Source organism: Boleophthalmus pectinirostris, unplaced genomic scaffold, assembly GCF_026225935.1.
Source record: "Boleophthalmus pectinirostris isolate CB_2022bp ecotype Guang Dong unplaced genomic scaffold, ASM2622593v1 HiC_scaffold_14, whole genome shotgun sequence".
NCBI lineage: Eukaryota > Metazoa > Chordata > Actinopteri > Gobiiformes > Gobiidae > Boleophthalmus > Boleophthalmus pectinirostris.
This window is the reverse complement of record NW_026571047.1, coordinates 24112001-24138950: the sequence shown is the minus strand read 5'-3', so window position 1 is coordinate 24138950 and position 26950 is coordinate 24112001. Positions and strand designations below refer to the sequence as shown.

Below are 26950 nucleotides of genomic sequence, written 5' to 3'. Positions count from 1 at the left end.
TGTATTTCAGCCTGTGGAGATGTTATTGCTTTGTCTGGAATGTTTCCCAGTATGGCATTAAAGGTTGTTCAGAAGATTTTCCAAGGAAAGAGAAATGCACCATTCTATTTCAAATGTCGCGCTTCGCTTCTCTTCCCTTTCTCTCCTTCTTTCAGCGACGTCAAAAACAGACTTTCTTTTGCGGCGAACTGCTCGTGGATTTCTTGTCTGCCATTGCAACAAACATTGTGCAGCTACAATTCGAAAAAGACACTAAGAACCGCTGTGTTAGCTGAGTAAACAGAATCAGTGCGTGAGAGGCAAACGTAAACCATGTAATCTCAGCGTGCCGGCAAGTCAGTGACGCTAGAAACGTAGGGAGTTTGATTGACAACCCAACAGCCAATAGATAAAGAGGTAGCCTTGTTATCTATTGGCTGATGTTTATCTGCCCCCACCACATCCACAGTTGATGGATTTTCATTCTTTTATTTTTGGTCATCATAATTACAAGGCTGCTTACAAGGCTAATTCTATTTTGAACTTTCACCAACCAAAAAAAAAATCCTCCATACAACCTTTAAACCTTTCTATCTTTATGGAGACCAAACTAGACCAAGTTACAGGTCAGATCTGTGGAGAGGCGACCCCGCTCACAGTCAGAATGTGTTTTTCTGAGTATTTTTGAGCTATAAAACCATCTGTAATTGAATAAACATAAGGTAGAGCTGTTTAATGTCACACTGTGGAACATTCCAGGCAGAGCAGTGACATCTCCATAGAAACAAGCAAGTGAAAGTTACACCGTGCACCTTTCGACTTACCCACAGTGGCGACGGTGTCATCCTTTCCTTGCGTGAACACCACTATCCGCTGTCTCTTTGCGTTCTCCTTTGGCAAATTCTGGGCCTTTTTGGCAATTTCGCCGATATCCTCCGTCTGTTTAAAAACACACAGAAGAGAGAAACGGAGAGATGGAAAGACAGAAAGAGAAAGAGAGAGAGAGCTAGTTAGGAGTTAGGTTCACAGTAAATGCTCTAAAGAGGTTGTGTTATTTCAGAAGAGTCCGTCGGAGCAGTGCTGTATGGAAGGCCGACATATTTGTAACTGCTGCTGCCAGTCGGATCAAGTGATAATGAAAACAGATGGGCCCTGAAGATCAATATGACTCTCAATGTGGCGGACTAAATATTAAAGATGTCTGATGACTCCATGTTCCCTCAGAAAGCTCCAAATAGGAAAATGTACAATGTAAAAATAGGAGATGGGGTTAAAGCTACAGTTTGTGCTCATCAGACTGGTCGCCCTGGATCCTCAATCATTCATTAAAAGATTCTATATTACACAAAATTTACTCTTACAACATCCACACTACAGTCCCCGACAAAAGTCTTGTCGCTTATCCATTTTGTAGAAACAAAAGCTTATAACCTGAGTTTAAATTAATCGATTGGTTTTAGAAATGTCTCATATGAAAGCTAAAACCCTCCCAAATTATGCTCAATAAACTAAAATAAATTTGCTTCACTGAAGAAAGATTGATCATTTAATGAACACAGAAAGGTCAGATTTTGGCAAGACAAACGTTTTGTCGCCTACAGAAAATTTAACAAATAATTTACTTCAAATACAAAAATATGTTGCATAACGTCAGTGAATTAAGTAGTGGTGCTGTGAGATCCATATTTAATATCTTGTATGACTTCCATGAGCTTGAAGGACGCATCCATGCGGTTCGACAAAGATTCATACAATTTGTTGATATCGTTACACCCCTACAAGTTACAGGTCAGATCTGTGAAGAGGCGACCTCGCTCACAGTCAGAATCTTTGTTTTACTAAGTATTTTTGAGCTATAAAACCACATGCAATTGAATAAATGTAAAGTAGAGCTGCTTAATGTCACACTGTGGAACATTCCTGCCAGAGTAATGACCCACCAACCAAAAAGTTACATAGTGCACCTTTAAAGGTCATGTACAAAGTGTAAGGTAAGGAAGGCGTTGTGCTTTGTACTGCATCTAAATATAAAGCGTTATACTGTTAGATAATCAGGAAGTGTATGTTTGCATGCTAGTTGTTGTTGGCATTACTGTGATGGTCTCTGAAAGTTGTGAAAAAAGTCATCACGGTGAATAATTAGGCTGCAGGTAAGATAGACCTGTAATTGAATAGATGTAAGGTAGAGCTGTTTAATGTCACACTGTGGAACATTCCAGGCAGAGCAATGACATCTCCATGGAAACAAGCAAGTAATGCCCCCCCCCAAAAAAATGTTACTTAGTGCACCTTTAACGACTACCTTTTACCTTCTGATCAGTAGAGATCGGCAGTTCCAGGTCTGAAATGATCCAAATGATTCTAGTGAAGGTGTACGGCGTTTAAAAGCACAACGAAGCACTTCCTGTATCACCACATGACATCACAAGGTGGAACAGACAGAACTCCCAAACTGAAAACGGTCAAATATGCAGGAGTTGTAGAAGTAAAGTAAACCTATGTCTGTTTTTCACGTTTTAAAGACAGGAAAAATTCTGCTTTAGTGTATTTTGGCATTATTACTCCATTATTTATTGTAATAGCAGTAATCGGTTAACCCTGTCCCAGTGATCTTTCACACTCCTAACGCTTCCCAAACGCTCGGTAATCAGCCCGCGGTGCTCACACACTCTAAGTAAGTGCTAATGGGGAGGTTAATGCTCGTGCAGTTAGCCGAAAAAAAGCCATTTGTCACTGGGACCGTGTAAAACCACAAGCACGGGGCCCACACGCCTGTACCTGAAAACCACCGAGACTTTCGCACATTGTCGCCATCAGTTTTATGTTCGGGGAAATAAAAAAGGCGAGCACTAAAGCTTAAGGAGCGGCGAGGAGAGAGGTGGGAGTTAAATGTTGTTTAGAGGTGAGATGGTAAAACGTGAGGTGAGCCAAATGGGACGACCATAAAGGTCCTGTGGTGCACGAAACCGATTCTTGTGAGCTTTAAGTCATGTTATAATGCTGTTACGTGCTCAAAAACAGACCTGGAGCTGTGTTTTGTTTCATTCACGTGTGTTTCAGTAACCTCTGTTCCACTTTGTGATGTCATGAAGCAGTAGTTTTCATGCTAACAGCTGCATTTTACCTTTTGTTCAGTAGAGATGAGCAAATACAGGCCTGAAATCATCCAAAATATTCTAGTGAAGGTGTGTGAAGTTTAAAAACACAGTGGAGCACTTCCTGTTTCAATTTGTTTTAACATTATACAAGCAGGAAAATAAAATTAATGCAAAGTGCTGCTTGGTAATACTAATAAGTTAAATAAAATATTCTCAAATAAGCAACAAATGTATGAAATATTATAAAAAAAATAACTTCCTTGTAAACAGTAAACAAAACTTTTCAAAAAGTAAAGCGCAGCACTAACAGTTCCAGGATGAAGTTTTACTCAATATTCATATTTTTGGCCCGAAAATCCAACTTGTCCACATTGTCTGCAGTAAGAGGAAGGCGAAAACGAGGACCACGGCGCAACGACCGTAGTTTTGAAGGATTCATGTGGTTCGGAGCAAGGATGGGCATTCAATAAAATTTTCTTAATCGATCATCGGGAGAATTAGCGATACATTTGTGATTAATCATTAATGTTTTTATATTAAAATTATCATCATTATTATTACTATTACTAATCTGCAAAAATAAACTCAACTTTACAAAATATAAACCATCACCACTACAGAACCACATCAGCCCGTTTGACATAATTCAGATTTGACACATTTGTTTACGTTTTACAGAAACGAAACTTAAAACCACATGACTCATTTGCATAAACTGTCAGCGCCGAAAAAGGCAACTCTTTCCTTGTGCGCTGATGCGGTTCAGCTTCTGTCGGACTGAAGGACACGACTCAGGGGAATATGAGTGTTCTTTCTGTGACAGAGGATGTTGATGATGATGATGATGATGATGAGTCTGTGTGTGTGTCGTGTTGGAGATGGTTCATGTTTTCAGAGATCATACGTGTGCAGGTTTAGTGCAGTTCTTTATGTTGCAGTAACCAGGATACTGCGTATACGATACATGCACCATAATGAAACCGGGACACTCATGTGCAGGTAAACGCTCTCACTGAGTGGTACAGTGACCTCCAAGGAGAAGCCAGAGCCCAAACGTGGGACAGTGAGGCCACAACTCCAGTGTTTGTGTCAGACACGGCCTCGTCTCCTTACGCTACACACAGCAACCTATATTCGGTTTGTCGATATAAAATTTATAATGATCAATTATCGATTAGTCGACTAATCATGCCCATCCCTTGTTTGGAGGGACATAGACAAGATGGGGAGGCAGTTGTTGTCAAGGCAGTCGCCCTAAATATAAAGTGATGCGGGAAACACTGTGTCAGAATAATTTTATTATCCCATATTTGCTAAATACTTGTGTGATATTCTAGGCCTATGAGTTAACCATTTATGTACTACAATTCTTTGATTTATAATGAACCAATCACTTGTATGAAAATGAATAACCTCTGTGTGTTTGACAACTGTGTGCAGTGTCCTATCGCTCTAGTGAACCTCGAGATGATTCCTCACATGAAGCCAACTCCCACTGTCACACATGCAAGAGTCATGCCTCCTAATGAAATAAAAAGAGGAGAACGGCCTTGAGTCATCAGAACGTGTGGAGACGGTTGGTTGTGATGCCCACTCTCTGCCCGTTCTCCTCGCGAGTAAAACTGAATTAATCTCTTGTCTTTCTTCTTGTTTACAATGTTTAGATAAACCTAACACACTGCCACCCCAATCACAGACAAGTTCACTCATCAATATTAAAGAGCCGAGCTTTTGTATAGCTGCACATGTAGTGGTCAAATGTAAACACACAAATTGAACAAATTCACTCTTGCACTGCCCTGCACTGAACCGTCCTGCACTGAAACGGTTCGGCATGAACACATGTACCGTTCCATCCCTAACTCCAGGTATTCTTTGAGGTAACAACATTATAATAAGACTTAAAGCTCACGAGAGTTAATTTTGCGTAATGACCTTTAATAGATTAACTTATTTGAAAATATTTACATTATTTTTGACATAGTTTCTAGTAAAAAGCAATGTAAAATTACAGTAATTCATGAAGACAATTATTACAAAAGACTATTAGTAGTTTAGATTTTTTTTTATAGTGTGAACATGTAAACTGTGCTGTGACATTTCTGATTCAAAAACGTGATTTATCTTGAAATAAGAAAAATAAATGACTGCGTGCTTGTCGCTATAGAAACGTTCATATACTCCTCATGTTCCTCACAGTCTTACAGTGGGGACAAAAAAAAAAAAAAAAAACGTGCTCTGAGCAGGTCTTTGAACTGCACACGACTGATGTCACCTGAACAATCACATCAGCGAGCGCCGCCAAATCAGGTCGTCACGGAAACGTCAAAGAGCTGTACCTGTGCTCCTCGCGCTGACACTGTGCCCTCAGTCCTGTTCTTGTTCATTTTTCTTCTCTCTTTCTCTCTTCTGTCTCTCCTCCTCTTCTACATGTTCTGTTTCTCGACATTCAGATCTCTCTCTCTCTCTCTCTCGCCTTCATCTCTTCATCCTTTTACGTCTCTGGTTTCACCTTTAAACTCTTACTTTCTCTCTTTTTCTCTCTCTCTCTTCCTCTATCACCTTTTCTTCTCTTCTCCTCCCCTCTCTCTTCTTACTCCTTCTTCCCTTCTTCCTCCATCGCTCCCTCTCTCTCTCTCTAATACCTGTCACTTCCCTCTTTTCCTCTCTCTCTTGTCTTCTCTCTGCCTCACTTCTCTCTCTCTCCTTCTTTCTCTCACTTCCCTCCCTCTTCTCTCTCTCTCTCCCTCCCTTCTTCTCTTTGGAAATAGAAAGAGAAAGAAGGAGAGAGAGAGAGCTATCTCACCTGTCACATCCCTCTCCCTCCTTCTCTCCCTCTCTCTCATCTGTCTCTTCTCTCCTTCACCCTCCCTCCTTTCTCACCTGTCTCTTCTCCCTCTCCTTCTCTCTCCCTCCTTCTCTTAATTGTCACTTTTTTCTCTTTCTTTCTTTCTCTCAATCCCTCCCTCCTTTTCTCCTGACTACGTCTTCCCCTCTCATCTGTCACTCCCCCATCTCCCACCCTCCCTCCTTCTCCCTCTCTCATCTGTCTCCTCCTCCTCTCTCGCGCTCTCTCTCCTCCCTCCTTCCCTCTCTCCCTCCTTCTCCCTCTCACCTGTCTCTTCATCTCCTTCTCTCCTTTGCCCTCCCTCCCTCACTCCCTCCTTTCTCACCTGTCTCTTCCCTCTCTCTCACTTGTTCTATCCCTCCCTCTACTCCCTCCCTCCTTTCTCACCTGTCTCTTGCTTCTCTCTCTCCTTCTCTCCTTCCCTCATTCCTCCCCTTATCTCCCTTTCCTTCCCTCCTTCTCCCTCTCTCACCTCTCTTCTCTTTCTCCCTCAATCCTTTTCTCATTCTCTCCCCCTCTCTCACTCGTCACTCCCCACTCTCTTTCTTCCTCTCTATCCCGCTCTCCTTCTCTCTCCCTCACTTGTCTCTTCCCTCGCTCTCTCCCCCTACCTGTCACTCCCCACTCTCTTTATTTCTCTCTATCCCTCCCCTCTTCTCTCCCTTTCCCTCCCTCCTTCTCTCTCTCCTCTCCCTCCAGCCTTCCCTCCCTCCTTCTCCCACCCTGTCACTTCCCCTTTATCTCCCTCTTTCTCCCTCCCTCCCTCATTCTCACCTCCTCGCTCACCTGTCTCTTCACTCTCTCTCATTCTCTCTCTATCCCTCCCTTCTTCTCTCTCCCTCACTTGTCTCTTCCCTCTCTCTCTCTCCCTCCCTCCTTCTCTCTTCCTCCCTCCGTCTCTCCCTCTCCTACTTGTCACTCCCCACTCTCTTTATTTCTCTCTCTCCCTCCCCTCGTCTCTACCTTTCCCTCTCACCGGTCTCTTCCTTCTCTCTCTCCTCCCTCCTTCTCTCCTTTTCTCTCCCTCCTTCCTTCTCTCGCTCCCTCTCACCTGTCACTTCCTGGGGGATTACATTTCTATTGCGGTCACGTCGATCACACCGTTAGCGTTTGGGGATGACAAATTATTCACAGGAAGCTGAGGTGAGCTTTATTCAGACTTTCAAAGAGACGCGTTGCTCAAAAAAAAAAAAAACACACCAGGTTCTTTTCAAACTCACATTTTGTTTTTTTCACTTTAAGGAAAAACATATCTTAAAGAAACCATGTAAAGGATTAAACCAGCAGCACCACCACAATCTTTTTTCTATATCATTAAAGCTGCATTACGTAACTTTCTGGTCAGATCTGTGGTGAGGCGATCCCACTGACATTTATTTTGGGAATGCAGTCAGGTTTTATTCACGATGAAACAATAAAAAAAAAAAAAAAACATGCAGTGTGAAGTAGAATTAATAAGAATTTTTCATCAAAATGACAAAATATGCCGACTGGATTTAATTACGGTTCTGTGGAATTAATTGTAGTAATTTCCAACACGTGGCACCTCAGAGTCAATTAATCAATTAATCTAAGAATCAATTTGTTATAATTAGAACGGCGGATGTGGTAAAATAGAGTTCACGTTATTATTTATGAAGGTGGATAGTGTAGCTCTTCGTTTGTGTTAAAAGGTAATCATATTTACACAGATTTTAATTTAAGTTGTTATAGACACGAGCTCGGTTGGTACAGTTATTTTTGTGCTGATCTGAAGGTTGCTGGAGGGGTTTCCAGCTCCCACACATGAATGCTGTTGTTGTGTCCTTGGGCAAGACACTCACCTTGCCCTCAGTGTCTGTGTGAACGCTGCTGTATGAATTACCATAGAAACATGAAAGTCCGTAATGCAGCACAGTGTAACTCTGCTGACAGGTCTGCCGTCTGCTTTTCTGCTTGGAGGTGTTATCGCTTTGCCTAAAATGTTCCACAATATCTCCATGGAGACAAGCATTTGAAGCAACCAGACCAAGTTACAAGTCATATCTGTGGAGAGGTGAGTTCGCTCATAGTAAGAAGGCAGGTTTTAGCAATAAAAATATTTGTAAATTGAAGATAGTTATTAATTAATTCATGAATCATTGTATTTATATAGCGCCTTTCAAGACACCCAAAGGAGAATTTTTAGTCCTGCTCCCACATGCGCCCGCAAAGAATAGTAATTTTCAGTCCCACTCCCGCCCGCATCTGTGACATTTTGTCCCGCTCCCGCCTGCAAATCCCGCAAATCAGGAACGTTCGCTTTCTTAAACTCTATCAAACATGTAGAAGTGCAAAGGACTTGTCTAAAATGTGAGCGAGATTAGACCACATCCATAAATTTAGGCTGTTTAAAATGTTTTTGTTAATGCCAAATAAAATATCCAGCAGCAATGATGTAAGACAGTCATACATTAATCATTAGTATATTTTACTTTACACTCATGTTTAGTTTGTGGGACTAAAGTTTATCATCCCACCCGCCCACTCCTGCATTGTACAGTCCCGCTCCCGCCCGTGCCCACAGTGAGCTTTCAAAATGTGTCCCGTGCCGCTCTGTTTTGCGTCAGGTCTAACCCAAAGCGCTTTACAAATTATCCTTCATTTAGTCCACACTCAGTGATTATTGTAGCCACAGCTGCCCTGGGACACACTGACGGAAGTGAGGCAGCCATTCTGCGCCATCAGCCCCTCTGACCACCACCATCACTCACACACACACCACTTTCTTACTAGGCAATGTACGTGAAGTGTATTGCCTAAGGACACAACGACAGTTTTTGAGACTGGTGCCCCACTGTGGCCCCTGGTGTTCCCAGTGGTCTCCCATCACAGTACTGACCAGTAGGGATGTGCAAAAATATTGAAATATCAAAATATCAATATATCGTTACATTTAATGTGATGATACAGTATCACCAAGAGAATTTTTTGGTATATTTTATGATACTTATTATGTTGTTACAACGCTACAGTTTTTTGTTTTTTTTTGCTTGTTTAGTGGAAGGAAACTTGTTTATTCGACACATTTGACATTTTCACTGTTTTGATGAGTAAAATGTTTGTGCTTTATAATCACTTTGTACACGAAGCAGTTTAACAAAGACTTGGTATCACAGCCATGATTTTGTCTTTATTTTTTATTGAACTGTATAAAATCTATTTCAAATATATCGTATTGAACCAAAAGTGCTTTGTATCGAGATATGTATCGTATCGTAGCCTATGTATCGAGGTATGTATCGTATCGTAGCCTATGTATCGAGGTATGTATCGCATCGTAGCCTATGTATCGAGGTATGTATCGTATATGTAGCCTATGTATCGATATGTATCGTATCGTAGCCTATGTATCGAGGTATATGTATCGTATCGTGTAGCCTATGTATCGAGGTATGTATCGTATCGTAGCCTATGTATCGAGGTATGTATCGTATCGTAGCCTATGTATCGAGGTATGTATCGTATCGTAGCCTATGTATCGAGGTATGTATCGTATCGTGGCCTATGTATCGAGGTATGTATCGTATCGTCTATGTATCGAGGTATGTATCGTATCGTGGCCTATGTCTCGAGGTATGTATCGTTTCGGCAACTTCTTAACGATACCCAGCCCTAGTGACCAGGCCCTGTCCTGCTGAGATCTAATCAGGATTTGACGAGCCAAACGAGAAGATTTAATGTCACACTGTGGAACATTCCTCAACATTTCCACGGAGATGAGCAGAGTTACGCAGTACACCTTTAAAAACGACTCGAAGAATCCGAACCCACCATCTCCATATTTAGCGCGACGACCGCAGATGGTTAACACATTGCAATGTTGTGCCTAATGACACTTGGGAATCATGGGAGCGCTGCAAATGGACAAACTATTTTAATTACGCTAAAGAGAGAGAGTTAAAAATGTTCAGTGCGCAGAGATTTGACCGTTGACTCTTACAGGTGGCCGCGTTTGAGTCATTAAAAGTCTCCCGCGCGGTTTATAGTAACGACAAATATACTGTATCAGAGCTGAGGCCAGCGGAGATAATGAGACGGCTTTTAACCAGGTGAAAAAGCAATGGAAAAGAGCAAGAGAGAGAGAGAGACGGAGAGATGGAGGGAGGGAGAGAGAGAGAAATGTCTTGAAATGGTGCCCAAGTTCCCCGCTTCCCAAGAGGCTTTTCAAAATTCAATAAATAACATCTGTAGGCAATGTTGGGTGCAGAGCTAGCACAGTGCGTCATAACAGAAAGGAGAAAGAGAGAAAGAGAGAGGAGAAGAGAGGAAGGAGGGGTAGTGTGAATAGAGAGAGAGAGAGAAGGAGAGAGGAATGAGGTGAAGGAGGGAGAATAGAGAAGGGTTAGGCGAGAATGAAGAGAGGAGAGGTAGCGTGGATAGAGAGAGAGAGAGGAGAAGGAGGGATGAGGTGAGGGACAGAGAGAGAGAATAGAGGAGGGAGGGGTAGCGTGGATAGAGAGAGAAAGAGAGAGAGAGGAGAGGAATGAGGTGAAGGAGAGAGAGGTAGAGAGTAGAGGAGGGAGGAGGGGAGAAAAGAGGTGAGAAAGAAGAAGAGAGGAGAGGTAGAGAGGGGTGGGAAGTGTAGATGGAGAGAGAGAGGGGAGAAGGAGGGATGGAGGTGAAGGAGAGAGAGAACAGAGGAGGGAGGGTTAGTGTGGAGAGAGAGAGAGAGAGAGAGAGAAGGAGGGAGGAATGAGGTGAAGGAGAGAGAATAGAAGAGGGAAGGAGGGAGAAAAGAGGCGAGAAAGAAGAGAGGAATAGAGAGAGAGAAGGGAAGGAGAGAGAGAATAGAGAAGGGAGGGGTAGTATGGAGAGCGAGAGAGACAGAGAGGGAGGAATGAAGGAGAGAGAGAACAGAGGAGGGAGGGGTAGTGTGGATAGAGAGAGAGAGAAAGAAAGAAAGAGAGAGGGAGGAATGAGGGAGAGAGAGAATAGAGGAGGCAGTGGGGGGAGAGAAAAAGAGAAAAAGGAAAAGGGGGTGGGGGGGTTGAAGAGAAACAAAAAGAGGGAGAGAGGAGAGGGGGATAGAGAGAGGGAGAAATGAGGTGAAGGAGAGCGAGAATGGAGAGAAACAGAGAGAGGAAGAGAGGGAGGAGAGACAGAGTATAGGAAGGAGGGAGGGAGGAATGTGGAGAGCGAGGGAGAGGGTAGAGGGAGGACGGACGGAGAGAGAGAGAGAGAGCGAGAGGGAGAGGGAGGGAGAGAGGGAGAGAGGGAGAGCGCTGAACAAAGAAACCATCACGACTGCCAGGTTTCCATAGCAACTGCTGCAAGGCCCGGAGAGTATAATAGCACATCAATCACTGTCCAAAAATGAACTTCATTATCAGCAAAAATAAAACCTTTAGGATGTGTTTAGTGTGTGTGTGCGTTTGTGTGTGTATGTACGTGTGTGTGTGTACTGTGTGTGTGTGTGTGTGTGTGTGTGTGTGTGTGTGTGCACTCACCCCAAACCCCAGGACACTAGCGAAAGTAGCAGCTTCCTGGAAATAGAAAAAGAGAGAAAAAAAAATACATGTAAGTTAATTGTAATTTCTGAAGTGAAGTGAAGGCATGTAGCAGTGTTTAAAGTGCAGTCGACCTCCTCTGTACTCACATGTCCATATGTTTAATTTACTCTCATCTACTGTGCTGCTTTTATACACATGTGACAATTAAAGGCACACTGTCAATCTGTGCAACAGTCGTTCATTTGTTTTTCAATATAAAACCAAAAATAAGAAAACAAAAAAAACAAAACAGTTTTCCTCATTATTTGCCTCCAAAACCAAAATGAAAAAACAGATAATGATTCTTTTTTTCAGTTTTCGATTTTGTGTTTAAATGAAAAATGGAAAAAATGGGAAACGGCCGAAACTGTGATGCCGGAGTTTTGTGCCGCATACAGACTGAACCAGGACTGATCCAGGTCCGGGACCAGACCGGGACTGAGACCAGGACCAGGCCAGGACCAGACTGAGACCGAGACCAGACCAGGACCATGCCGGGACCAGACCGGGAGCAGACAGGGACTGAAACCGAGACCAGTCCGGGACCAGGCCAGGACTGGACTGGAGGCTCAGAGCCCACGGCAGGGCCGAAGCTCAAAGCTGAGGCTCGGACCCTGCGGAGGCTCAGAGTCAAAGATCGGAGTCTGCTCTGGTCCCGCTCTGGTCCCGCTCTGGCCCCAGACCTGGATCAGTCATGGTTCAGTCCGTACGCAGTGTAAAAGTCCGGCATCGCAGTCACGGAAGTCACGTAAACGGGAAAAGTTATCCATTTTTTCCATTCTTCATTTAAACACAAAATCGAAAACTGAAAAAATGAATCATTATCTGTTTTTTCATTTTGGTTTTGGAGGCAAATAATGAAGAAAATACTTGTTTTTTTGTAAATAAATAAATAAGTATATTTATTTTATTTTTTAACAGCTGGATATATAGTTTATTTGGGATGAATTTGTTTTTCTATGCTTATTTCATGTGCCAACTATATTTTAATTAATTTTATGTTTTTTACATCGCAAAAACTGATCTAAGGTTCACATTTGTAGCCTATATTTATTTAAAATTTGAAAGTTTTGCGTACATTATCAATAACAAAGTGTTTTTTTAAAGAGAGAAATGCTGAATAAATGCATCATGTAACTAAAAAAATAATCGTTTGAATAATCGTGATTTCAATATTGACCAAAATAATCGTGATAATGACTTTTTTCCATAATCGAGCAGCTCTAATCTCCATGGAGATAAGCAAGACACAACCAAGCCAAGATACAGGTCAGATCTGTGAAACTGAGCCATAAAAAGTGTATTTTGAGCCATAAAAAGACAGTAATTGAATAAAAGAAAGACAGATATGTTTAATGCGATGCTGTACAACATCCCAAAGTAATAACCATGTAGACAAGAAGGTGGCAAATACACGTTTCCAGCTGAAATATCCAACAACACAACAACAACACAACTGCTTTCCTTCACTGGGGTTGCACGAGAACCTTTCGACGTTGCATATGTATTTTGAAACCATGATGTATTCTCCTTATCTTCTCCTGGAAAAATAGTATTTGTCTCATAAATCCATAGTTTATACAGTTTGTGACGCGAGTTTCCTGGATACTCAGTACTCCAGTTACTTAAGAGGAAGGCATGGACATGTGCTAGTGTCATTACGAAGCAGAGCCAAGAGGGTCTCAGAGGTAAAAGATGGGGCCAGATGTTTGAAAGTGCTTAATGGAGCTTTCGTGTGGTCTCGTAAATGGGCCACAGAACTGGTGAAAATACATCGGACTAATTAAACCAGATTAAGTCGATGTTTTATGTGAGTTCTTGTAAATCTTAAAGCGCCCATAGTACGCCGTTTTGTGATCTGTGGTGTAATGTTGTTTCCTCACCGCAAACATACCCGGGGTTGTGTTTTGTTTCATTCGCACATGTTTAACGCACAAACTCTGCATATTTAGGCTGAGTTCTTCTCTTAAAACAGATAACTTTGCTCTTTGTCATGTCTTTCTATGTCATGTAACAATACAAGAAATGCTCCACTGTGTTTTAAACTCGATATAACTTCACTAGAATCATCATAATTTCAGCGTCGGGACTGCCAATCTCTACAGAACAAAAGCTAAAAGGTAGCTGTTAACTTGAAAACTCCCACTTCATGACATCACATGGTGGAACAGATCATTTTGAGCTTTGGAGATGTAGACAGACGACTCAAACATGTGTGAACGAAACAAAACACAGCTCCAGGTCTGTTTACGATGACGCAACAACTTTATAACACGTCTTAAAGCAAGCAAAAGCACAATTTTGCGTAATATAGGACCTTTAAAGACACATTATGTAACTTTTCTGCTGGGGTCCACCGCCTGATTAACTCTCTGTAGATGTTATTGTCTGGAATGTTCAACAGTGTGACATTAAACTTATCCACCGCCAACGGCAACGTAGAACACCCAGAGACCTGCGAGTTTCTGTAATGCAAAAAACACCTGTGATGAAGTAAATGCCTAATTTCAGTCTGTGTTTTTTTGGCTGAAGTCTTGTGGGTGAGTCTTAAAATATATAGCCAGGGTCCACTTAATTTCATTTCTCTCCAGTGACTAGGTCAGGAGTCGGAATACAAAAGATCAGGGGTGTCCAAAATTTTTTTCAGCAGGGGCCACATATCTAAACACAGATGAAGCAGAGGGCCGATCGAGGGCTGTAGACTGGAGCTCAGTACAGTGAATAATTGAAATATGTGCATGTTTAAACACTTTAGAATGAGCCATCAGTCTTTTTTATTCAGGCTAAGATCCTTAAAACCACACACTAAATATTAAATATTCGCTTTATCAAGGCAGATTTTCAATAAACTTGCAGTAAAAAGTAAAATTTTAATTGATGCAAGGTAATTTGGGCCAATTCACCTGGAAGCCTGAGGGCCAAGAAAAATTTGTCTGAGGGCCGCATTTGGCCCACGGACCATAGTTTGGACATGCCTGCACTAGATGGTTTGCAAGAACCCCGGAAGTTGTAGACCGCACACCGACCAATCAGTGAAGAGCTGAACCAACCCAAGTTGCGACAACAGACTGCATACACTATCCTCCTCTGGACTTCCTTTGTCAAACACAAACTTAGCATTTTTTATTGCGTCATTAATTTGTAAGTTCATCTTGCAGAAACGACAATGATTGTTGACAGACGTGTTCACTCTCTGCTTTGTTTGCTGTTGTGCCGGCAAATTACATGGACACTACTTACCGTTTTGGCGCATTACATACATCAAAAATAAATAGCAGCGATTGGTTAAATAATAAAAAAATAAATAAAAAAAGTACACATCTACCGTCGAGCGAACGAATTCTAATGCTGCGAGGTCAGACAGTTTCCACGAAGTGAAACCGGCTGACGAATCGAGCTATAAAATATATGCAAGACATATTTATCAAAATCCCTCGATATGATATTTTCACAATATGCATCTCACGGTTCGATATTTATTGCGCCATTTTGTAGAGGTTTATAAAATTGTAAATAAGCAACTTTTTCCTTTTAAAAGCTTTGGAAAACCTTTGTTCCTGTTGTAATATGAAGAATTAAGATTTAAAAGTGCTTAATACCAGGTGTTTCTTCATGTAGTCTGCACTGCCAACACCAAAGGATCATGGTCTATGTAGTTCCTTCCATTTTTTACTTACTACAGCACCAGTTTAGACATAAAATAATTCAGAGTGTGATATTATTGTGACACTTTTGACGATACGATATCACGGTTATTGTTACGTTCCTGACATTTATACTATATGGTGAGTTATTGAGGTCCAAGAAGTCAAGCAGAGACGTAAACCAAGAAGTCCATATTACATCTGAGGATTGTTTTGCTGACCTTTTCAACACTGGAACTGGCATGATAACAACATTGCTAACCAGTGTCCATGTGAGCAGCGACTATTTTTAGCCCGATATAGTCCTCAGTAAGTCAGCAGGTCTCTCGCTATACTCCATCATTAAAGGCCACGGGTGAAGAACTTGTTATAGTTTGAACTGTTGGCCACTCCTCTCACTCTGATGTCGAACCATTACAAACAAACAACTGCTGGGAATAGTCACAGGCCGCAGTTTCCACGTGGTTTTCTCCCAAAACAAAACCTCTGATAAGACGAGTCCATGGCAGTCGATCGCTTCTATATTATGTGTGTGCAAAAATATTGAAATATGGATATATCGTTTCGTTTAATGTGATGATACAGTATCGATATCGTGGGCTGCATTATTGATATATCGCCGAGAGTATTTTTGGGTAAATTTTACTAATTTATTTTGTTACAGCGCTACAGTTTTGTTGCTTGTTTAGTGGAAGGAAACATTTGATATTTTCACCGTTTTGATGATTAAAATGTTTGTGTTTCATATGAACTTTGCAGAAGAAGTGGTTTAACGAAGACTTTTCGTATCACACCCGGGATTTAGTCACTATTTTTTATTGAATCGTATTGAATCGATTTAAAATGTATCGTATCAAATCGAAAGCATGTATCGTATTGTGGCCTATTTTAATCCGTAACAGCATCACAAAACTCATCATCCGTCTGCTATCCATTTGCACCCACGGTTTTTGACCAATTTTCATCCGCTCAGTCTCCTCCAAGTTGCTCAGAGTTTTTTGGGGTTTTTTGAGTAGTTAAACCGCCACCTGCCTGCATTTAATTAAAATATTATTTTTCGTCATGTCATCCGCCCGACCTGCGGTTTAGCCACGGTGGTTAAAGCCATGTCTGTGGCTGTAACCACCACCCGCGCATCTCTAATACCCAGCTCTATTTTAAATGCTTCTAAATGGCTCTAATACCACAAAATGCCTTTAAAAATGAATAGGCCTGCAATTAACTCTTGTGAGCTTTAAGCCATGTCATAATGCTGTTACCTCGTCAAAAACAGACCTGGGGTTGTGTTTTGTTTCATTCATTATTCATCTGTATACATCTTCAAAGAGTTTCAAAACACAGTGGAGCACTTCCTGTATTACCACATGACATCAGAAGGTGGCCTTGAGAGTTTTGTGTGTAAAACATGCGTGAATGAAACAAAACACAAGTCCAGGTCTGTTTTCAGTGCGAAAAACATTATAACAGATCTGAAAATAGCGTAATATTTTCTTCATTATTTGTCTCCAAAACTAAAATGAAGAAACCCATAACGATTCGTTTTTTTAGTTTTCTATTTTGTGTTTAAATGAATTATAGAAAAAATGGATAACGGTCGTTTTCCATTTTCACGACTTAAACTGCGATGCCGGACTTTTGCGCCACACACGGACTGAACCAGGACTGAACCAGGACTGAAAAACCAGGACTAAAGCAGGACTGAACGAGGAATGAGGACTGAACCAGGACTGAACCAGGACTAAAATAGGACTAAAGCAGGACTGAACGAGGAATGAACCAGGACTGAACCAGGACTAAAACAGGACTAAAATAAGACTAAAACAGGACTAAACCAGGACTGAGTGTTGGGACGGGCCCGGAGGTGCGCTCTGGAGACTGTCGGGTGATCAGGACTGAGACCGGGACCAGACCAGGACTGAGACCAGGATTGAGACCTGGTTTAGTCCTGGTTTAGTCCTGTTTTAGTCCTGGTTTAGTTCTGTTTTAGTCCTGGTTCAGTCCGTATGCGGCGCAAAAGTCCGGCATCGCAGTTTAAGTCACCGAAATGGGAAACGGTTTGTTATCCATTTTTTCCATTATTCATTTATTTATTTCCATTATCCATTATTTCCATTATTTATTTATTTATTTATTTATTCATCATCAACAACAAAAAAAAATAAATAAAAAATCGTTATCAGTTTTTTTCATTTTGGTTTTGGAGACAAACAATGAAGAAAATAGCTGTTTTTTTTTTTGTTTGTTCTCTTATTTTGGGTTTTATTTTGAAAAACAAATGAACGAATGATACAGGGATTCCTTTAAAATAACAAAATACATTCATACACTATATTTTTTTTACTTCCATTACTATATTAACAACAAAATAGTCCTATAGTTGTAACTGACAAGAATACTCACTTGAAGTATATATAAACTTCAACTTAACTTAAAACTCGATGTATTTTCAGTTACTCCTCCACCTCAACACCGCCGCATTGATGTTTCTCCTCATTTGTTTTCATTATTTACAACATAATATTGACTTTTCGCCTGCTTGCCGAGTTGCACGGAGTTCTCGGGGGGCATGTAAAGCTCTTTTTTCAAACCACCTTGTCAAAACAGCAGTATTTTAAGCGGAAATGTTTAGCGAATGGCACCGAGTTGAGTGAAGGATAGAAAAAGGAAGCACATTTTCTCCTCTACTCCTCTCTTGTTATATTATTTGTTGGAGAAACGCGTGGGTGTTGGAGGCAAAGATAATTGAGACGCTTCTGTGAGCTACATGAGAAAAATGTAATCCTTTTCAGGGCGTTTATTAATTTGCCTGTGCACGCGTCAACAATATTTAGTCACTCAAATGGAAAATATGCCGTCTTATTCTTGTATTTGAGAAAAGCGGTTTAGTCACCTGATTGGAATGCAATTTATTCTTGTATAATGTGCTCTGTATACGAATTACACAGGGTTTACATACACTACACTACTATGCAACACATTATATACCCATCAGACTACAGATCAAATATATAATAAGAGGTTAAAGAAGCATTGTGTAGCTTTTTGGGGGTACATCACCTGCTTGTTTCTATGGAGATGTCATTGCCCTGCCTGGAAAGCTCCACAGTATGACATTAAACAGCTCTACTTTATATTTATTCAATTACAAAAGGTTTTATAGCTCAAAAATACATAGAAAAACAGGCATTCTGATTGGTCTGGTTTGGTCTCCGTGAAGATAAGAAGGTTTAATGCCACACTGTGAAACATTCCAGACAAAGCAATAACATCTCCATGGAGAAAAGCATTTCACGGACCCTCCACTGGAAAAATGACACAATGCACCTTTAGAAAGTCACTAAACTTTCTAAAAAGCTACTAGTGTTGTCACGATACTAAGATTTCGGACTCAATTTTGATACTAAAATACATGATATATTTCTTTTTTAAGGACAGGGAAAAAGGTTTCATACTCAATACTAAATCTGATACCACACTAAAAACAAAAACTAGAATTTAAACAATAAAATGCAATTTTTATTATAATAGAATGCAATTTTTAACACAAAATAGTACTGTGTTTTTCGGACAATAAGGTGCACTTAAAAAACCTTTGATTTTCTCAAAAATCGACAGTGAGCCTTATAAGCCCGTGCTCCTTATGTATTAATTCTGGTTGTGCTTATTGACCTTGAACCGATTTTATGTGGTAAAAGGCGCTCAAAAATCTGTCAAAATGTTTTAGAACAACTTTGGTAAACTACAAAGCTGCACCGCTTGATGGATTGTCAGAGCATTAAGGCGACTGTAGTCAGGAGCCTCGCAAGTAAGTAAATAAGTAAGTCTGACAGGAGCTGACCTCATCAGTGCACAAGGAGCGAGCTGTTTATTTCAGCGCTTATAGTTTTTGCAAATGATCCATGTGGTTTCAAGTTCCATTACTGTAAAACATAAACAAATGTGGGCAAAGCTGCATTAAACACATTATTACTCAATGTATATTTGAGTCATCCTGGCAGGAAATAAAAATTAAACTTAAATGATCCACCCACATTCACATTCATAATACACATTCACTAAGACAGGGAGGCAACACCGGGTGAATTACACCATGATCTGCCAATGGATCGTGGACGCCTGGGCTAAGGATCAGTCTCAAGTGTCGTCCGTTTGTTTTGCTTAATGTGCCTTATAATCCGGTGCAATTTATGTATGAAAATAGAGGAAAGAATTAAACATTATTGATATTGCGCCTTATAATCCAGTGCACCTTATAGTCCAAAAAATACGGTAATAGTTTCTAGTTTTAATACTAGTTTTATATCAATATTTGGGTGTTGGTTTTCTTCTTTCTTGCCCTTTGTAGAAAGAATTACAAAAACTGACTCTTGACTGAGGTTTAAGCCATGTTAAAATGTTCTTACCTTATCGAGAACATACCTGGAGTTATGCTTCGCTTCATTCACACATGTTTGAGTAACGCTTTATTATTAGTCTGTCTATATCTCCCAAATGAATGAAACAAAATACAACTCCAGGTATGTTTTTTTTTTCTTTTAATTTCTGATTGTGACTTTTTTAGTATCGATACCTGCTCAAATTAGTATCTACTTTCGAGTTTCATTCAAGTTTGGTCTGATTTACGATGCTTTTGACAACCTTAACATATAATAGTTTTGTTATTTTAAGGTGCACTATGTAGCTTTTTTGTTGGCGGTCGCTGCCTTCTCGTCTCGTTCACTTGCAGGTGTTTATGTGATGTAATGATACTTTGCAGCTGACGTCATCGACATTCATGGGGGCGTGATGCTACCCTACGCACTGCTCTGTCTGAGGCTTTGTTACGCTTTAATCTGTTTAATCTGATCTTTTTTTAACACAATCTGACCAGAACTGGAAGTACAACATTAGAGATGATTTATGCACTTGAACAAATCCCTCACACATAAAAGTAAAGCATTAACATTAAGCGAGCATTAAGCAACAGTTTTTCAGTTAGTCACTCTCACCTTCTTGTTGAAAATCAAACACCTAAACACGACCATAAACGCGCCTGAAATGTGCTGTTTACATCCTTTTTTTTTTTAAATTAAAGAAAACAGAATATAACATTTTACAAAATACAATAATCAACATAAAAATAAAACACAAAAACATAGAGCAACACTCACAACAAATACAAAACAACAAAAAACCCACGCACACCGACACAAATTTAATTAAATAAAACAAAAGTAATGTGGTAGTATAGGATAACCACTCTGCCAGGCCCCCTTATACTGATATTTTGGCCAATTTATAATTTAAATTCCTTTTCTCTCTCTCTCTCTTTTCATTAATTTTTTTTTTTCCATTTTTAATAAACATTTTTAGTCACTATACTTAACAAATTTTATTTTCACCGTCGTCATTTCCTTTCATCATCTTTAACTATTTATTTTAACCTTAAAGCGTAATTTTTGCATTTTCTGTTTTTTTCTCACCCCTCTTCTCCTCTTCTTTTTTTTTTTAGTTTATTTATTATTTTTACTTTATTTATTATTATTATTATTATTAATAATAATAATAATAATAATAATAATATAATAATAATATAATAATAATAATAATAATAATAATAATAATAATAATTCATTTATTAATTAATTATTAATTTATTTATTTTTTCTTATCTCCATGTAGAAACGTACTTGACAAACTCTCCACCTAAACAGCTACACAATCCACCTTTAACGCATCATTCCTTTTACATACTAGTTCTTTACAAACACAAAGCGTACAGTATATTGTTGATTTAAACCTGCTGCTCATAGAAGATCCACTGATAGTGCGAGATCCGGTGTTGTTTAATTGACATGAGCTGTTTTGGTATGTTGACGGTACATGTGCTCCAACAGCTGTCTCCAATACAATACAATGACAAGCGCGCCTGCTGACATCTGTGGAGGAAGCCATCTTGTTTACTCGGAGATTGCCGCGATTGGACTCCGCGCTTTGAAGTTTTTATAGAAAAGAAAAATATATCAGAAATCTACGCGTGAGTGTGTGTGAGTGTGTGTGTGAGTGTGTGTGTGTTTTCACTAGATAACAAGGCGGACTATGGTTCAGAGAGAATATAGAATAGAGCTGTCGAAATGTAAAAGATGGCACAGGCTTAAAGGTGCACTGTGTAACTTTTTGGTCGGGGGTACGTCCGTGCGTGTTTCTATATGGAGATGTCATGGCTCTGTCTGGAATGTTCCACAGTGTGACTTTAAACAGCTCTGCCTTACATTTATTCAATTACAGGTGGTTTTATAGCTCAAAAAAACCTAGAAAAAACAGCGATTTTGACAGTGAGCGGTGTCGCCTCTCCACAGATCTGACCTGTAACTTGCTCTGGTTTGGTTTCCATGAAGATAGAAAGGTTTAATGTCATACTGTAAAAGCAATAAAACAAAGCTCTAACACCCATATGGAAAAAAGTATCATGTGTAATATTCTCGATAAAGCAATGTCCATGAAGACAAGCAGACAGTGTTGGGAAGGTGACTTTTAAAATGTTTTCCCCTACAGATTACAGATTACATACCCCAAAATGTAGTTTTTAACGTAATCCGTTAAATTACTTAAAGTGAGTAATGTAATCTGAATACTTTGGATTACTTGATATTGTCATGCTTTTTAAAACTACATGAACGTAGCAACCACATCCTGAAAATTCATGTTTGTTCTCTTCAAATTGTCTGTTGAGCCCAAGTCTCCATGAACAGCTAATTGTTTGCTGTAGAGAAGCAAAGACTAAGATATGTTAACATAAGATTTTTTGTCCTGGTTTTAGTTCCTGGTTAAGTCCTGGTTTAGTCCTGGTTTAGACCTAGTTTAGTCCTGGTTTAGTCCTGGTTTAGTCCTAGTTTAGTCCTGATTTTAGTCCTGGCGTTAGTTCTGGTTTAGAGGCACACAGGAGGAAGTGCGGTCCACACATGGAGCACAGAACGGTGGTGTCCACGCAGTACGGAAGGAGATGTGGGATATAGCCCAAAATGTTAAAACAGGAAAATACCACCATGTAATCCATTTATTTCAACAAAGTAACTGTAATCCAATTACCACTCACTGAAAAAGTAACTGTAACTGAATACAGTTACTCATAATTTGTACTCTGATTATGTAACTCCGGTACATGTAATCTGTTACTCCCCAACACTGCAAGCAGATAACTATTAGTAAGCACTTAAAGCTGCACTATGTAACTTTTCTGGCAGAGAGGTTATTGTGCTGCCTAAATAAAATTATGTGCAACAAGCAGTGAAAATGTAGCCTGATTCATCAGACGGTTTCATTTCGTGGAAACCGTTTGACCTCACAGCATTAGAATTTGTTCGCTCGACAGTAGACAGTTTTTTTTTTAATTTAACCAATCGCTGCTATTTGGTCGTGACATATGTAAGGCGCCAAATCCCGTAGGAAGAAGGGCAATAACGTCTTTCCCCTTGATAAAATTCACCAAACATTCTCTTTGTTCCGGCTTTAAATCCTCGATCTCGGGAATTGTTACCAACACAGAATCTATGGCTCCTCACTGATTGGCTGGTGCACAAACCGTCTAGTGTATTCTGATTCCTGACCAAGTCACTGAAGAGAAATGAAATTGAGCGGAGGCACTAGGTGATGCCAGTCTGACTAGAGAAAACAGGGGTTGATCGGCAATAAAGTGTCTTGAAAATAAGTGATTAAAGATTGCTCAAACATGCACAAATCGCTTTGAATACAACTTTAGAAGGGAAATGAGACGCTATAATATGGTTAAAAGCTCTGAAAACATGATTTTGCTGAATAGGTCTGCTTTAATACGCTGAAATTTGTACTTTCTAAATGAATTCCTAGCAGTTATTGCCAATAAAATGTCTTTTTTTTTTTTAAACATGCCTGAAAGCAGTAAGTCCCAGAGAGCAATAAAGTTTATACTATTGTAGGCATATATTGTTGAAACCTGAGACAAGCAGATATAACTACTAGTAACCACTTAAAGCTACACTATGTAACTTTTCTGGCAGACAGGTTATTGCATTGCCTGGCCCTAAATTGTTCCACAGTATAATAATGAAAGTATTTATTTTCCTTTCAGTCAATTACACGTGTTTGTATTGTCTAAAAATACCTCAGGCAAAATAAAATCTCTATGGAAACCTCCACCAGAAAAGTTGCATAGTGTGTAGAAACAATCCAACAAATGTACTTTTTTAATATCCTAAACGCAAAAGTCATAGATCTTATGTAACAACACGACAGAGGAACACGACAAAGGAGACACAAAAATTTGTTTCATAGATCAATGGAGACGAGCTGGTGGCAAACCCTCCACCAGAAAAGTTACACAGTGCGGCTTTGACTGTGAGTGGGGTCGCCTCTCCACAGATCTGACCTGTAACTTAGTCTGTTTTGGTCTGAATGAAGATAAAATTGTTTAACTCTTTCCCCCATGAAGACGACATTTGACGACCCCCCCTGAACCCTTAATGACGACTTTTGACACCTCCGCCGTATCACTAAAGACGAGATTTGACGACCTTTAGAAATGGCTCAGTTTTTCACATTTAAACAGAGACTGTGATAGGTGGGGGCCACTACAACCCACACTAGACTGACCAATAGGATTCAAGGATATGTTTTCGCCGAACACAACACGAAACACCTGCAATGGAAAGATCGTGGCACTGCGGCGCACAGTTTTAGAAATAATGAGGAGTGGACGTATTTTATGGATAAGTTTAGAGAAAGTGACTTTTATAGATTTCAAAGTGATGATGTTGAAGTTGATTATAAAGTGGAAAACAGCGATAGCGACGGACTTTCGGGGAGAAGGTGAGAACGCCGCTGATGCGTCTGTGTGGAGTCCTGCGATATCCAAACAAACTATCTGAGCTTTATACTCGATTATGAACCAAAATCTGGATGTTGCCCAGGTTAGTCCTTTAAAATATTTCAGTCTTTTTTTCCAAGATGCGATGTATAACAGAATCACTACAGAAACAAACTCTTATGCGGAGCTCTGCACACGAGAAAGTGACCAAGATGACAAATACTGAACACACACTGATGGGGAAGAGTTTTATTATTATATTATTATATTTATAATAAGCTAAATGAGTTGAATAAATAAAATAAGTTGAATAAGCTAAATGAGTTGAATAAGTTAAATGGAAAAAAATGAATTAGGTGCACACAGGTGTACAACAGGTAAAAACAGGTGTACACTCGGCTATACTGTATCTGGTGATATGAAATCTGTTTAAATACTTTGACAAAGTATATTTTTTTATTTTTTTATGAATATATAGTACTCAGAACATGCAGATATCAGATGCTGAATGTAGTTTTTTGTTTTCGAGTTTGCACCTGACCAGGTAAACTCTCATTTTCAGTGAGCTGTTATACACCTATAAATGAGTTGAATCACATTTAAACATCCATAAATGAATAGTTCAGAGTCTAAGGTTTCCAGAGATACAAATATGTCTGTGTTACAATTAAGTTCATGAGTGTAAAAATCATTTATAATCACTCGTGGAAGTCTGTTTTCTTTTATGCAATTATGCTCTATGGGTGTAGCCCTAGTGATATATGTATGGGTTGTTCCTAGTAGGCGTCCAGGGGGGAAAGAGTTAATACCAAGCAATAAGACAAAGCAAGAACATCTACATGAAAAAAAAAACACACACACATTTTATTGACCCTCCAACCAGAAAAGTTACATAATGCACCGTTAAAATAATAATCCACAGAGCAGTGACAGAGGAGATGAGGGGCAGGCGGACGAGAGAAAAACATACTTGACGCTCAGGCTGGTTTTCAAATCAAAACATGTTTATCTGAGACGTAGTAATTGGCTACAGTAAGATAGTATTTATATACAGGCAAGGCTTTTAAATGGACTGTGAAAAGGTACACACAGGGAGTACATAGAGCAGCAGTCGGGCTTTAGTCCATTAAAGTACATAAAAGGAGGAAGGTTCGTTCAAAAGCCAAAGCCGGGAAATGGAGAATCTAGTAACAAGTAGGACTGAAATATAAGACTTATTAAAGGTCTTATAGTAGGAAAAACATCGACTTTTGTGAGCTTTAGGGCTTGTTTACACGAGAACGCTTGCGGGGAAAAACAACAAAATATTTTATCGGAAGTGCCTTTTGTTTAGACCACAGGTGTCAAACATACGGCCCGGGGGCCAAATACGGCCCTCCAAGACCTTTAATCTGGCCCTCGGCTGATTTGCTACTAAAATATTTGAATTATAGTTTCTATTAAAATATTGGCCATTTTCTGCGGTGTTTATCATAGCAGCGTCTCCAGCGTCTCTGTACGTGGCTCCTCCCACCAGAGCAGCACAAATGAAGACTTGTCTCTTTCCAAACGCTCTTAAAGGACGATCGTTTTGACTGTTGACCGTGACACCCTCATCAGAAAAATTTCCAAAATGAGAAAAGTGGAGCCAAGTGCAGGATTTTCCAAGAAAAACTGACTGACTTATTCCTATTTACATACAAGTTCATGTTAAAACATTGTGTTGAAATTTTTCTTAAAGTTTCAGGTTGTCCATAATATATATTTTGTAAAAGAAAGAGTTCATCAATTAAAAAAGATTTCTGTAATAGATTTGTATTTCTCTGCACAAATATTTGAACTTGATTGTTATTTTTTGGGTGTATGTGACATGAGTTTTCTGATCCGGCCGCTTTGGGATCAAAGTGGGTTGGATACGGCCCCCGGACCAAAATGAGTTTGACACCCCTGGTTTAGATGGTGACAGTGTTTTTGGGGGCTTAAAAAAATGTAAAAATCTGAAACCACCTTCCAGTGTGGAAAAGCTGAATACGCTCTGCCAGAAGTGGGGACTTAAATCAGACTTGAGTCACTATTTTTAGGATTTGAGACTTGACTTGATAAAACAGACTAAGACTTGGGACTCGACTTGGACTTGAAGGTCAATGACTTGGGACTCGACTTGGACTTGACGCATGTGACTTGAGAAGACTTGAGAAACACTTTTAAATCTGAATTCTTTCTACTCTGACCACAATGATTGACTCTAACATCCTGTCAAGACATTTAAAAATTAAAAATGTGTATTTCACAACTTTTATATACTCTAAAAATACTCATATATAAACATAACATGACATTATAAGTACAACTTATTTTAAAATGCATATAAATTGCAAAAATGTAAGCTATATTTGGTTTACTTTAGTTTACAGACTCGAAATGACTTGAAGCTCAAAGCAGATGACTTGGACTTGACTTGGACTTATAAGGTGATTTGAGACTCGACTTGGAGTTGCCTGTATTTGACTTGGGACTTGACTCGGACTTGAGGTCAAAGACTTGAGATTTACTTGAGACTTGCAAAATGATGACTTGGTCCCACCTCTGCGCTCAACTGTAGCATTTCTGTCTACACTGCCCAAGATGCAAAACTCTGGTCAGATCTGCTCACGTCGCGTACACGTTTACGTCGCATACACGTTTACGTCACATACACGTTTACGTCGCATACACGTTTACGTCGCATACACGTTTACGTCGCATACACGTTTACGTCGCATACACGTTTACGTCGCATACACGTTTACGTCACATACACGTTTACGTCGCATACACGTTTACGTCACATACATACAGTACACAGAAACAAACATGTTGGATCATTTACAACGTCGAATTCCACACACTTTTGCATCACCGTATGCAGATTTCCTCCCGAAAATGCTTGTCTAAATGCGGAATAAAAAGTGAAGATGCGACCGTCATCATCATATAAACGCAGCCTTAAGCCATGTTATAATGTTGTTGCCTCCTCAAAAACAGACGTGGAGTTGTGTTTTGTTTCATTCATGTTCATTCAAGCTCGGGTG

At 39.8% G+C, this 26950-nt stretch overlaps 1 protein-coding gene across 2 annotated transcripts in view; it reads right to left on the bottom strand.

Annotated features, from left to right (window-relative positions):
• The window catches only part of LOC110160421 (adenosine kinase-like), a 416586-nt gene that overhangs the window by 29235 nt on the left and 360401 nt on the right, over positions 1-26950 (bottom strand). For both annotated transcript variants that reach the window (XM_055150301.1, XM_055150302.1), the window contains exons 8-9: positions 11394-11429; positions 804-918 (exon numbers count right to left, since the gene is read on the bottom strand). In XM_055150301.1, coding sequence (XP_055006276.1) covers positions 804-918; positions 11394-11429 — 151 coding nt within the window. The remainder of the gene's footprint in view (positions 1-803; positions 919-11393; positions 11430-26950) is intronic.